Source organism: Cherax quadricarinatus, chromosome 89 (genome assembly GCF_038502225.1).
Source record: "Cherax quadricarinatus isolate ZL_2023a chromosome 89, ASM3850222v1, whole genome shotgun sequence".
NCBI classification, from domain to species: Eukaryota; Metazoa; Arthropoda; class Malacostraca; order Decapoda; family Parastacidae; genus Cherax; species Cherax quadricarinatus.
The window spans coordinates 9318145-9331805 of NC_091380.1; the positions used below are offsets into that span (position 1 = coordinate 9318145).

Consider the following 13661-nt stretch of genomic DNA (forward strand, 5'->3'; position numbering starts at 1 on the left):
TCATTTTCACCATCATTCAACACTGTCACCATCATTCATCATTTTCACCATCATCATTTTCACCATCATTCATCATTTTCACCATCATTCATCATTTTCACCATCATTCATCACTTTCACCATCATTCATCATTTTCACCAGTCATCACTTTCACCATCATTCAACACTGTCACCATCATTCATCATTTTCACCATCATTCAACACTGTCACCATCATTCATCATTTTCACCATCATTCATCACTTTCACCATCATTCATCATTTTCACCATCATTCATCACTTTCACCATCATTCAACACTGTCACCATCATTCATCATTTTCACCATCATTCATCACTTTCACCATCATTCAACACTGTCACCATCATTCAACACTTTCATCATCATTCAATGCTTTCACCATTATTCAACACTTTCACCATCATTCATCACTTCTTCCATTCAGCACTATCACCATCATTCAACACTTTCACCATCTTTTATCACACTCACCATCATTCATCACTTCCATTCAACACTGTCACCATCATTCAACACTGTCACCATCATTCAACACTTTCACCATCATTCATCACTTCTTCCATTCAACATTGTCACCATCATTCAACACTTACCATCATTCAGCACTATCTCTATCATTCAGCACTGTCACCATCATTCATCACTGGCATCATCATTCATCACTGGCATCATCATTCATCACTGTCACCATCATTCATCACTGTCATCATTCATCACTGTCACCAGCATTCATCACTGTCATCATCATTCATCACTGTCACCAGCATTCAACACTTTTACCATCATTCAGCACTATCTCCATCATTCAGCACTGTCACCATCATTCATCACTGTCATCATCATTCAGCACTGTCACCATCATTCATCACTGTCACCAGCATTCATCACTGTCACCAGCATTCATCACTTTCACCATCATTCATCACTGTCACCAGCATTCAGCACTTTCACCATCATTCATAATTTTCACCATTCATCACTGTCGCATTGGTATTAAAAGAGAATAACATCAAAGCAGCCGTCATAGAAAACCTGGAAGCATTCTATAACAGATGGGAAAATAAAAAGTCTGGGCTGGATGGTGCTATCGCCCTTGGTGCGGATGATGTCGTGGCTGACAGTAACTGTATGTCTGGAGGTGCTGGCCAGGTAGTCAGGAACTGTAAGGCTGGAGGTGCTGTCCTGGTAGACAGTAACTGTATGCATGGTGAAATGCTTATTAGTGGCCTCGAGGGAGACAGGAGCTGTAGTGGGGAAACTAAGTGTAGTCAAGGACAAGATAAAACCAATATTACAAACTAGTAATACCACAGGAGATAGCAAACAAGGGGACTCCACTAGCAATAGTGAGGATATATTACCAGAAACAACTAGTGAGAGCTCCATTGTTAGTACTAGTGAGGATAGGAATGAGACAGGAAAATGTGCCCCAACAGGGAATACAGTCACAAAAACCCAAGGCAAACGGAAACCAAGCCTGTGCATATATTATGCACTTGGTAAACCATACCCCCGGCCGGGATTGAACTCACGGTCATAGAGTCTCAAAACTCCAGCCCGTCGCATTAGCCACTAAACCAGCTAGCCACAATAAGATTCATCCAACTAGGTATATTTCTACAACTATTGGACCACTACGACAGGTCCTAAATGCACTAGAAGACAAAAAGAATGCAGATGTAATATATACAGACTTTGCAAAAGCCTTCGACAAGTGTGACCATGGCGTAATAGCGCACAAAATGCGTGCTAAAGGAATAACAGGAAAAGTCGGTCGATGGATCTATAATTTCCTCACTAACAGAACACAGAGAGTAGTCGTCAACAGAGTAAAGTCCGAGGCAGCTACGGTGAAAAGCTCTGTTCCACAAGGCACAGTACTCGCTCCCATCTTGTTCCTCATCCTTATATCCGACATAGACAAGGATGTCAGCCACAGCACCGTGTCTTCCTTTGCAGATGACACCCGAATCTGCATGACAGTGTCTTCCATTGCAGACACTGCAAAGCTCCAGGCAGACATCAACCAAATCTTTCAGTGGGCTGCAGAAAACAATATGAAGTTCAACGATGAGAAATTTCAATTACTGAGATATGGTAAACATGAGGAAATTAAATCTTCATCAGAGTACAAAACAAATTCTGGCCACAAAATAGAGCGAAACACCAACGTCAAAGACCTGGGAGTGATCATGTCGGAGGATCTCACCTTCAAGGACCATAACATTGTATCAATCGCATCTGCTAGAAAAATGACAGGATGGATAATGAGAACCTTCAAAACTAGGGAGGCCAAGCCCATGATGACACTCTTCAGGTCACTTGTTCTATCTAGGCTGGAATATTGCTGCACACTAACAGCACCTTTCAAGGCAGGTGAAATTGCCGACCTAGAAAATGTACAGAGAACTTTCACGGCGCGCATAACGGAGATAAAACACCTCAATTATTGGGAGTGCTTGAGGTTCCTAAACCTGTATTCCCTGGAACGCAGGAGGGAGAGATACATGATTATATACACCTGGAAAATCCTAGAGGGACTAGTACCGAACTTGCACACGAAAATCACTCACTACGAAAGCAAAAGACTTGGCAGACGATGCACCATCCCCCCAATGAAAAGCAGGGGTGTCACTAGCACGTTAAGAGACCATACAATAAGTGTCAGGGGCCCGAGACTGTTCAACTGCCTCCCAGCACACATAAGGGGGATTACCAACAGACCCCTGGCAGTCTTCAAGCTGGCACTGGACAAGCACCTAAAGTCAGTTCCGGATCAGCCGGGCTGTAGCTCGTATGTTGGTTTGCGTGCAGCCAGCAGCAACAGCCTGGTTGATCAGGCTCTGATCCACCAGGAGGCCTGGTCTCAGACCGGGCCGCGGGGGCGTTGACCCCCGGAACTCTCTCCAGGTAAACTCCAGGTAGGAAGGTTAGCACAGGCACCTCTGTGACCACAAATGCATTTGTGGTCACAGAGGTGCCTGTGCTAACCTTCCTATGGTGTAGAAATATACCTAGTTGGATGAATCTTATTGTGGCTAGCTGGTTTAGTGGCTAACGCAACGGGCTGGAGTTTTGAGACTCTATGACCGCGAGTTCAATCCCGGCCGGGGGTATGGTTTATTTGCAATCGTGTCATTACGATTTCTTAAGTTATGCACTTGGTATCTGCAGACATGGGAAATCTGGAAAAACAGATGGGACGTGCAACTTTGACCACCCTAGAAAATTCCGTGCCCATATGACAACAGGAAAATGCAAACTCCCTTCCTGTAAGCTTTTTCACCCTGAAATGTGTCCCTCTTCAGTACAGGAAAGACACTGCTATAACTTATATTGCCAGACACACCATCTAAAGGGTACAAAAAGATACAAAACATCCAGGCCATGGGAAAACCTGGGTAGCCACAGCCACTCAAGAGGGAGAGGTTTTTTAGTGCCAGGAAGGAAAAAAAACTGGCAGGAAATGGCAGAAATCGTACACCAAACCCAGTCATTTATGGAGTGGAATCACAGTCGATGGCCTCCACTCCAAACCAATAGATACAGATATTAGTGCCGGAAAAAAAAGTTCCCCCCCAGTACCACCAATACCACCAATCAGATGACATTCTTCTTTGCAAATATACAGGGTCTAAAGCCAGCAACGAACAACAAAATACCTTTCATCCGTGGACTGCTTGCAGAGGCAAATGCAATGTTTGCGGCTTTCACTGAGACCCACATAAAGGATCACTTGGACAATGAAATATGGATCCTAGCTTACAACCTATACAGATGTGACAGAGTGAACAGGCAAAAGGGGGGGGGGGGGTTGGCCTGTATATCGCAGAGTCACTTATTTGCACAGAACTGCTAAATGCCTCAAATGATGTAGTTGAAGTTTTAGCAGTAAAGATGGAGAACCAAAATCTAGTCATTGTGGTAGTCTACAAGCCTCCGGATATAACGTCCCAACAATTCCAGGAACAGCTGTTGAAAATTGACCACTGTCTGGAAAACCTTCCAGCTCCTGCCCCCAACATCTTGCTCCTGGGGGATTTCAACTTAAGGCACCTAAAATGGAGGAATATAGCAAATAATGTTGTTGCAGTATTAACACCAGGAGGCAGCTCTGATGAAAACTCACACTCACACGAGCTTTTAAATCTCTGCACAAAATTCAACTTTTTTTTTTTTTTTTCAACAAGTCGGCCGTCTCCCACGGAGGCAGGGTGACCCAAAAAAGAAAGAAAATCCCCAAAAAGAAAATACTTTCATCATTATTCAACACTTTCACCACACTCACACATTATCACTGTTTTTGCAGAGGTGCTCAGAATACAACAGTTTAGAAGCATATACGTATAAAGATACACAACATATCCATCCAAACTGCCAATATCAACTTCAATATCAATTCAACTTAAACCAGCAAATAATAGAGCCTACTAGACTGGAAAATACACTGGACCTCATCTTCACTAACAATGATGATCTGATACGAAATGTCACCATATCAAAAACAATATACATACTCGGATCTCAACATAATCGAGGTTCAGACATGTATGCGCGGAGCCCCAAACTGACAAAATGGGATCTGTCATGAGGGAGCCTTCACCAAATTCAACTTCAGTAACAAGAACATAAAGTGGGACCAAGTAAACCAAGTCCTAAATGAAATAAGCTGGGAAGATAGACTAAACAACACAGACCCCAACTTATGCCTAGAACAGATTAACTCTGTGGCACTCGATGTATGCTCAAGGCATATTCCTTTAAGAAAAAGGAGGAGTAGATGTAAAATAGAAAGAGACAGGCGCTCACTTTACAGGCGATGGAAAAGAATAACAGAGCGGCTAAAAGAGGCCAATATATATGCAATGCGTAGGGAGACACTGGTCAGAGAAATAGCAAACATCGAACTTAAGCTAAAGGAATCTTATATCAGTCAGGAATCGTGGGAAGATCTAAAAGCCATAAATGAAATCGAAAGAAACTCAAAGTATTTCTTTTCTTATGCCAAATCAAAGTCAAGAACAACATCCAGTATTGGGCCCCTACTTAAACAAGATGGGTCTTACACAGATGACAGCAAGGAAATGAGCGAGCTACTCAAGTCCCAATATGACTCAGTTTTTAGCAAGCCACTAACCAGACAGAGTCAAAGATCTAAATGAATTTTTTATGAGAGAGCCACAGAATTTGCTAAACACAAGCCTATCTGATGTTATCCTGACACCAAATGACTTCGAACAGGCGATAAATGACATGCCCATGCACTCTGCCCCAGGGCCAGACTCATGGAACTCTGTGTTCATCAAGAACTGCAAGAAGCCCCTATCACGAGCCTTTTCCATCCTATGGAGAGGGAGCATGGACACTGGGGTCGTCCCACAGTTACTAAAAACAACAGACATAGCCCCACTCCACAAAGGGGGCAGTAAAGCAATAGCAAAGAACTACAGACTGATTGCATTAACATCCCATATCATAAAAATCTTCGAAAGGGTCCTAAGAAGCAAGATCACCACCCATCTAGATACTCATCAGTTACACAACCCAGGGCAACATGGGTTTAGAGCAGGTCGCTCCTGCCTGTCCCAACTACTGGACCACTACGACAAGGTCCTAGATGTACTTGAAGACAAAAAGAATGCAGATGTAATATACACGGACTTTGCAAAAGCCTTCGACAAGTGTGACCATGGCGTAATAGCGCACAAAATGCGTGCTAAAGGAATAACAGGAAAAGTTGGTAGGTGGATCTAAAATTTCCTGACAAATAGAACACAAAGAGTAGTAGTCAACAGAGTCAAGTCTGAGGCGGCTACGGTGAAAAGCTCTGTTCCGCAAGGCACAGTACTCGCTCCCATCTTGTTCCTCATCCTCATACCTGACATAGACAAGGATGTAAGCCACAGCACCGTGTCTTCCTTTGCAGATGACACCCGAATCTGCATGACAGTGTCTTCCATTGCAGACACTGCAAGGCTCCAGGCAGACATTGCAGACACTGCAAGGCTCCAGGCAGATATTGCAGACACTGCAAGGCTCCAGGCAGACATTGCAGACACTGCAAGGCTCCAGGCGGACATGAACCAAATCTTTCAATGGGCTGCAGAAAACAATATGAATTACTCCGATATGGTAAACATGAAGAAATTAAAACTTCATCGGAGTATAGGACAAATTTCAACCACAAAATAGAGTGAAAAACTAACGTCAAAGACCTGGGAGTGAACATGTCGGAGGATCTCACCTTCAAGGACCATAACATTGTATCAATCGCATCTGCTAGAAAAATGACAGGATGGATAATGAGAACCTTCAAAACTAGGGAGGCCAAGCCCATGATGACTCTCCAGGTCGCTTGTTCTATCTAGGCTGGAATATTGCTGCACACTAACAGCACCTTTCAGGGCAGGTGAAATTACTGACATAGAAAATGTACAGAGAACTTTCACGGCGCGCATAACGGAGATAAAACACCTCAATTACTGGGAACGCTTGAAGTTCCTGAACCTGTACTCCCTGGAACGCAGGCGGGATAGATACATGATTATATACACCTGGAAAATCCTAGAGGGACTAGTACCAAATTTGCACACGAAAATCACTCTCTCTGAAAGCAAAAGACTCGGCAGACGATGCAACATCCCCCCAATGAAAAGCAGGGGTGTCACTAGCACGCTAAGAGACAACACAGTAAGTGTCAGGGGCCCAAGACTGTTCAACTGCCTCCCAGCATACATAAGGGGGATTACCAATAGACCCCTGGCTGTCTTCAAGCAGGCACTGGACAGGCACCTAAAGTCGGTACCTGATGAGCCGGGCTGTGGCTCGTACGTTGGATTGCGTGCAGCCAGAAGTAACAGCCTGGTTGATCAGGCCCTGTTCCACCATGAAGCCTGGTCACAGACTGGGCCGCGGGGGCGTTGACCCCCAGAACTCTCTCCAGGTAAACTCACTATCATTCATCACTTTCACCATCATTCATCACTGTCACCATCTTTCACACATAATCACTGTCTTTGCAGAGGTGCCTAGATATGACAGTTTAGATGTCATGCCAAACAGCCAATATCCCAAACCCCTTCTTTAAAGTGCAGACTTAGTACTTCCCATTTCCAGGACTCAAGTCTGGCTAAATAGTATCCCTGAATCCCTTCACAATATATTACCCTTCTCACACTCTAACAGCTTGTCAGATCCCAAAAACCATTCATCTTCATTCACTCGTATCTAACACACACAAACATGCCTGCTGTATGTCCAGGCCCCTTGCACATAAAACCCCACTTGTCCCCTCCCTCCATCCTTTCCTAGGATGACCCCGACCCCTCCTCCCCTCCACTGCAGATTTAACCCTTTGAGGGTCGACAGGCCCTCTCTGAGACTTGTTCTCAGGGTCAGCCAAATTAAAAAAAAAAAATTATTATTTCTTATGAAAAGATAGAGAATCTTTTCCCGATCATAATGACACCAAAAGTATGGAATTTGATGGAAAACTTAGGGAATTATGCTCTCGCGAAGTTAGTGGTCTCGATGTTTACGCATCGGCGATTTTGCCCACTTTGAGCCCTATTTTCGGCCTCAGAAATCATAACTATTTCTCTAGAACTCCATTTTTTCTATTGAATGAGTACAAGAAACCACCCATTTACTGATTTCAACTATCCAATACAGCGGTCAGAATTTAGCAATTTTACCAATTTCACACAAATTTCAAAAGATGCCAATTTCCAAATAGGGTACAGAATAAACAAGAAAGACATAACTGGCACTAAAATAACATTTCCTCTGTTCGTTAGTCACATCGCCAGGCCCCTCTTATATTTCTTTGGCTTTCCACTTTCAATTTTTATTCTTACAAAAAATAGAAGATTTACTGTTATGCAGACTGCTGCATTAGTGTAAACTCACCAGTTGACGTGTATTGGACGCTTGGCATGATTTGTTTACTTTTGAACTTTGTTAAAAATCGAACACTTCTGCTACTTTGAGCTCAGTTTCAAGGTACTTTTCATTGTAAAACCAGTCAAAATCATCTCCATTTCTGTAATATGTCTTCCATTCTATAAAATGAGACCAAGAAAACTAGAATACAACAATAAATACCATATGAAAATACAATGCAAAATCGCTGTTTTATTCCAAAAACACTGTCAAAGTTTTTTTTTTCTCATTATGCACTGTGTGCTGCAGGATTTTTTTTTTTTTATACTGCGCACACTGACCACATAGACCCATTCTTTCATATGTATGCCTACTAGCTTTCTCCCACTAGATTTGAGGGTGCTAGAATTTAGGCGTACTAGTACGTCAAAAACCCTTGGTCGTAAGCCGAACTAGTACGGCCGAAACCCTCAAAGGGTTAAGCACCCTCCAAGACTTTCTATTTTGCTCCATCCTCTAAATGACCAAACCATCTCAGTAACCCTTCTTTAGCCTTCTGTATAATACTGTTTGTAACTCCACACCTAATTCTCACACTACAAATTCTGCATAATATTTACACCACACATTGCTCTTAGACACGACTTCTCCACTGCTTCCAGCGTCCTCCTTGGTGCAGCATTTACAACCCATGTTTCACACCCCTATAAGAGCATTGGTACCACTATACTCTCGTACATTTTCTTTGCCTCCATGGATAATGTTTTTCGTCACCACAGATATGTCAGTGCACCACTCACCTTTTTTACTCCATTGATTTTATGGTTAATCTCATCCTTCATAAACCCATCTGCTGACAAATATACTTCTAAATATCTGAACACATTCACTTCTTCCTTGCTCCCTCCCTCCAGTGTGATGTCATTTTTCTTTATGTAACTCATTTGATACCCTCATCACCTTTTGCTTATGTATGTGCACTTTCAATTTTCTTCTTTTACACACCCTCCCAAACTTGTCCACTAACCTTTGCAACTTCTCTTTAAAATCTCTCATTAGCACAGTATCATCAGCAGAAAGTAACTGTGTCAATTCCCATTTTGTATTTGATTCCCCATTATTTAATCTCACCCCTCTCCCCAACACCCTAGCATTTACTTCTTTTGCAACTCCATTTATAAACATGTTAACCATCATGACATTACACATTACTGTCTAAGGCCCACCTTTACCGGGAAGTAGTCTCCCTCTCTTCTACACATGCTAACCTGAGCCTCACTATCCTCATAAAAACTCTTTACAACATTTAGTAACTTACTACCTATTCCATACACTTGCAACATCTGCCACATTGCTCCCCTATCCATATGAATCCATAAATGCAATGAAAACTTCCCTACCTTTAAATATTGTTTACTTAGGTGCTTCAATATAAATGCTTTCTTTCTTTCAACACACCAGCCATATCCCACCGAGGCGGGGTGGCCCAAAAGAAAAAACGAAAGTTTCTCCTTTTACATTTAGTAATATATACAGGAGAAGGGGTTACTAGCCCCTTGCTCCTGGCATTTTAGTCGCCTCTTACAACACTCATGGCTTACGGAGGAAGAATTCTGTTCCACTTCCCCATGGAGGTAAGAGGAAATAAACAAGAACAAGAACTAATAAGAAAATAGAAGAAACCCAGAGGGGTGTGTATATATATGCTTGTACACGTATGTGTAGTGTGACCTAAGTTTAAGTAGAAGTAGCAAGACGTACCTGAAATCTTGAATGTTTATGAGACAGAAAAATGGACACCAGCAATCCTACCATCATGTAAAACAATTACAGGCTTTCGTTTTACACTCACTTGGCAGGACGGTAGTACCTCACTGGGCGGTTGCTGTCTACCAACCTACTACCTATAATATAAATGCTTATTTTTTATTATTTTTAATTGTCTTCTATTTCCAGTTATTGTGAAATTATGAAGATGTGTATACTGGACCTAGGTAGTAGGTTGGTAAACAGCAACCGCCCAGGGAGATACTACCGTCTTGCCAAGTGAGTGTAAAACGAAAACCTGTAATTGTTTTACATGATGGTAGGATTGCTGGTGTCTTTTGTCTGTCTCATAAACAAGCAAGATTTCAGGTATGTCTTGCTACTTCTACTTACACTTAGGTCACACTACACATACATGTACAAGCATATATATACACACCCCTCTGGGTATTCTTCTATTTTCTTTCTAGTTCTTGTTCTTGTTTATTTCCTCTTATCTCCATGGGGAAGTGGAACAGAATTCTTCCTCCGTAAGCCATGCGTGTTGTAAGAGGCGACTAAAATGCCGGGAGCAAGGGGCTAGTAACCCCTTCTCCCGTATAAATTACTAAATTTAAAAGAGAAACTTTCGTTTTTCTTTTTGGGCCACCCCGCCTTGGTGGGATACGGCCGGTGTTGAAAGAAAGAAGAAAAGTGTATACTGGAGGTTTGTGGGAATATGTTAAATATAATTGCATGGGAATAAGTAATTTTTATAATGGAAGTGCTGTTGGATTGTTAGCAATGTTACTTTTATGAAGGGATACAGGGAAACTGGTTAGCTGGAATTGAATCCTGGAGGGAAGAGGTGGGAAGGTTGCATCTGAATGTGATGTTAGCACACTTCGGGAAAGATGGCAAGCAAGTGAATGTTGGTGAATGTGTTTCCTTCTTTGGGTCACACTGCCTTAATGGGAGATGACTGATTTTAAAAAAAAATGTATACCGCACCTTTAAGTGCCCTTATCTCCAGGGAAAGAATACATTTTGTAAGTTGTCCTTCACATTTTGGGATATTATGTGTAGTAATTATTATCATATTATCACACCGGCCGATTCCCACCAAGGCAGGGTGGCCCGAAAAAGAAAAACTTTCACCATCATTCACTCCATCACTGTCTTGCCAGAAGGGTGCTTTACACTACAGTTTTTAAACTGCAACATTAATACCCCTCCTTCAGAGTGCAGGCACTCTACTTCCCATCTCCAGGACTCAAGTGTAGTAATATTTGATAAAATAAGATGGCATGATCACACATCTACAAGAGAATATTACCCTGTACTTGAAGGTCTTGTCATATTTTTTGTACGGAGTTTATACATTACATTGAAAAGTAGTGTAGGCCAATCATGTATGATTCGTGGAACTTGTCTCACCCTTGCAGGTGCCGGCTTTAGTCAAATCTGTGCACAGACAAATGAAAGAGAAGAGTATCAAGACTCGCCAGGGATGTTTTGCTCTCTTGACAGAACTTGTCCAAGTATACCCAGGTGCCCTCACGCATCACATCCCAGTACTTATTCCTGGCATTCAGTTCTCACTGGGGTAAGTGTTCAGAGTTGTACTTAAAGTGACTCACGGAACTGTAATAAGATTGCAAACAAACCACGGTACTGGTGGGGTTAGAACTCAGCATAGCCAGGCTGTTAGGAGATTCATTTGTAAAACCTTGCATTTGTGATCATAGTGGGGCCCATGCTAACCTCCCTATGGTGTAAATAAATGGTATAAAATACCGACACAATGGAAATATAAACACAAATGCAGTATAATGTGATCCTTTATTGACTATGTTTCGCCCACACAGTGGGCTTTTTCAAGTCACAAACAGAACTACCTGAGGTGGAAGGAACGCGAGTATTTATAGTCCGGTTCAGAATGCTGAGGTCAGGTGAAGAATGTTGCATCTGATGATGTACCGAGTGGGGTTATAGAGTCTAAAAACTTGGGTAGCTTGGAAAGTAGAAGGTCTGCTCACAAACTTGTTCAATCTCCTTTCCAAGCTACCCAAGTTTTTAGACTCTATAACCCCACTCGGTACATCATCAGATGCAACATTCTTCACCTGACCTCAGCATTCTGAACCGGACTATAAATACTCGCGTTCCTTCCACCCCAGGTAGTTCTGTTTGTGACTTGAAAAAGCCCACTGTGTGGGCGAAACGTAGTCAATAAAGGATCACATTATACTGCATTTGTGTTTATACCTCCCTATGGTGTATAAATATAGATAGTTGGAGGGATATTATTGTAACCAGCTGGCCCAGTGGCTTATGCACTTGCCTAGAGTTTTACCACTCACTTGCCATGAGTTCAAGCCCCCACCTGTTCTGTGGTTTGTACTTGAACAGTTTGTGGTCTTGCTTTGGTAGTGTATTTGCTCCTTGTTTAGGTAAATGTTGCACTTGCTACTTGCTTGGGCAGTACACTATTCTATTTCTCACATGGGTGCTTCAAGTCTTGCTTAGGTAAGCATTGGTCATTGCTTGGGTGATCGTTCATAGTCTCTCTCTTGGATAAGTGTTACACCTCTTGCTGGGTATGTGCTTCGTTTCATGTTTAGCTTAGTACACCATTACTTTTCTTGCTTTGGTTTTTCAGTTGTTGCTTAGTGTTTAAATATCCTGCTAGTTTCTGCATTTTTCTCAACTGGGTTAGTTCTTCTAGTTTAACTTGAGTATGTTGATTCATTCTTGCTTGAATCCTACATCTGTTTATTGTTTGTCTTCACACTAGGGTAAGTATTTCTGTACTTGTGTGCATGTGTTTTCAATTTCTCACTTGGTCCACTGTTCAGTTTCTTATTTGGTCCAGTGTTCAATTTCTCACTTGCTCCACTGTTCAGTTTCTCACTTGGTCCAGTGTGTGCTCATGCTTTAGCAAGTTTCTGTACATGTTTGGGTAAATGTCTTATTTTTCACCAGCAACAGTTTCATTTGTGCTGGGTATTTTATTTCTTGCTGTGGTAAGTGTTGCAAATTTTTTTAGGTAAACGTTTAAGTTTAGTTTGAAGTACGTATAATTATTTGTTTATATTATAGATAAGTGCTTTACTTCTCTCTTGGGTAAGTACACCTATGAATAGTACATTTGCTAAAAGCTTACAAGGAATTTTTATCTGGGTTGCTTCAGTTTACTGCAGGTGTATATAAATGAACGATATTATTGTACCCATGAACGAGTGGTATTGATCAATAACAACACTGCGACTAGCCAGGGAGTTGAACTCATGCTGCTTTGGCCCATCTCATGGTGAGCGAAAGACACACAATGCTCTAGCCCATGGGACCACACACTCGATTCACGAAGTGTAATAACACTGGCCTGTGAGATTTAGGACTTGCTTGTCTTGCATTCAGGCCTCACCTGTTCCGTGATGAGATATTTGATTTTACAATACAGTATTTTTGATACAAAATGGTATTGAATTCTGAGTATAAGGTGGAATCTGTTAAAAAGTTGTAGATAAACTGCTGTAATTGTTACATTTATGTATTTTTGATATGTTAGGTCAATGGGCACAGATGCAGCTAATGTGACATTTAATTGTAGCAATAAAATGCCACACTAGCTGTCCATTTACCTAACATTTTTGTTGGTAATTCTACCATTATTACTAGTTTTTGGCAAGTATTACATTGTAAAGTATAATCTAATTTTTTTTTTTTTTTTTTTTTTTTTTTTTAGTGATAAAAACAGCAGCAGCAACATGAAGATTGATACTCTGGCCTTTGTGCACTGCCTTTTAATCCATCACAGTGGGGAAGTGTTTCACCCTCACATTAGTGAGTTGCTTCCTCCAGTGGTGACATGTGTTGCTGATCCATTTTATAAGATAACAGCCGAGGCATTGCTCGTCTTGCAACAGATCGTCAAGGTCATCAGACCTCTAGGTACGTCATGTATTTTATACAGTATTTGCAATTTTAGTTTGAAAGGTCCCATGGCTC

The 13661-nt window shown here is 41.7% G+C and overlaps 1 protein-coding gene across 1 annotated transcript in view; it reads left to right on the plus strand.

Moving 5' to 3' along the window:
* Cand1 (Cullin-associated and neddylation-dissociated 1) overlaps window positions 1–13661 on the plus strand; it is a 74371-nt gene that overhangs the window by 19996 nt on the left and 40714 nt on the right. The window contains exons 9-10 of the mRNA XM_070104165.1: window positions 11096–11256; window positions 13399–13604. Coding sequence (XP_069960266.1) covers window positions 11096–11256; window positions 13399–13604 — 367 coding nt within the window. The remainder of the gene's footprint in view (window positions 1–11095; window positions 11257–13398; window positions 13605–13661) is intronic.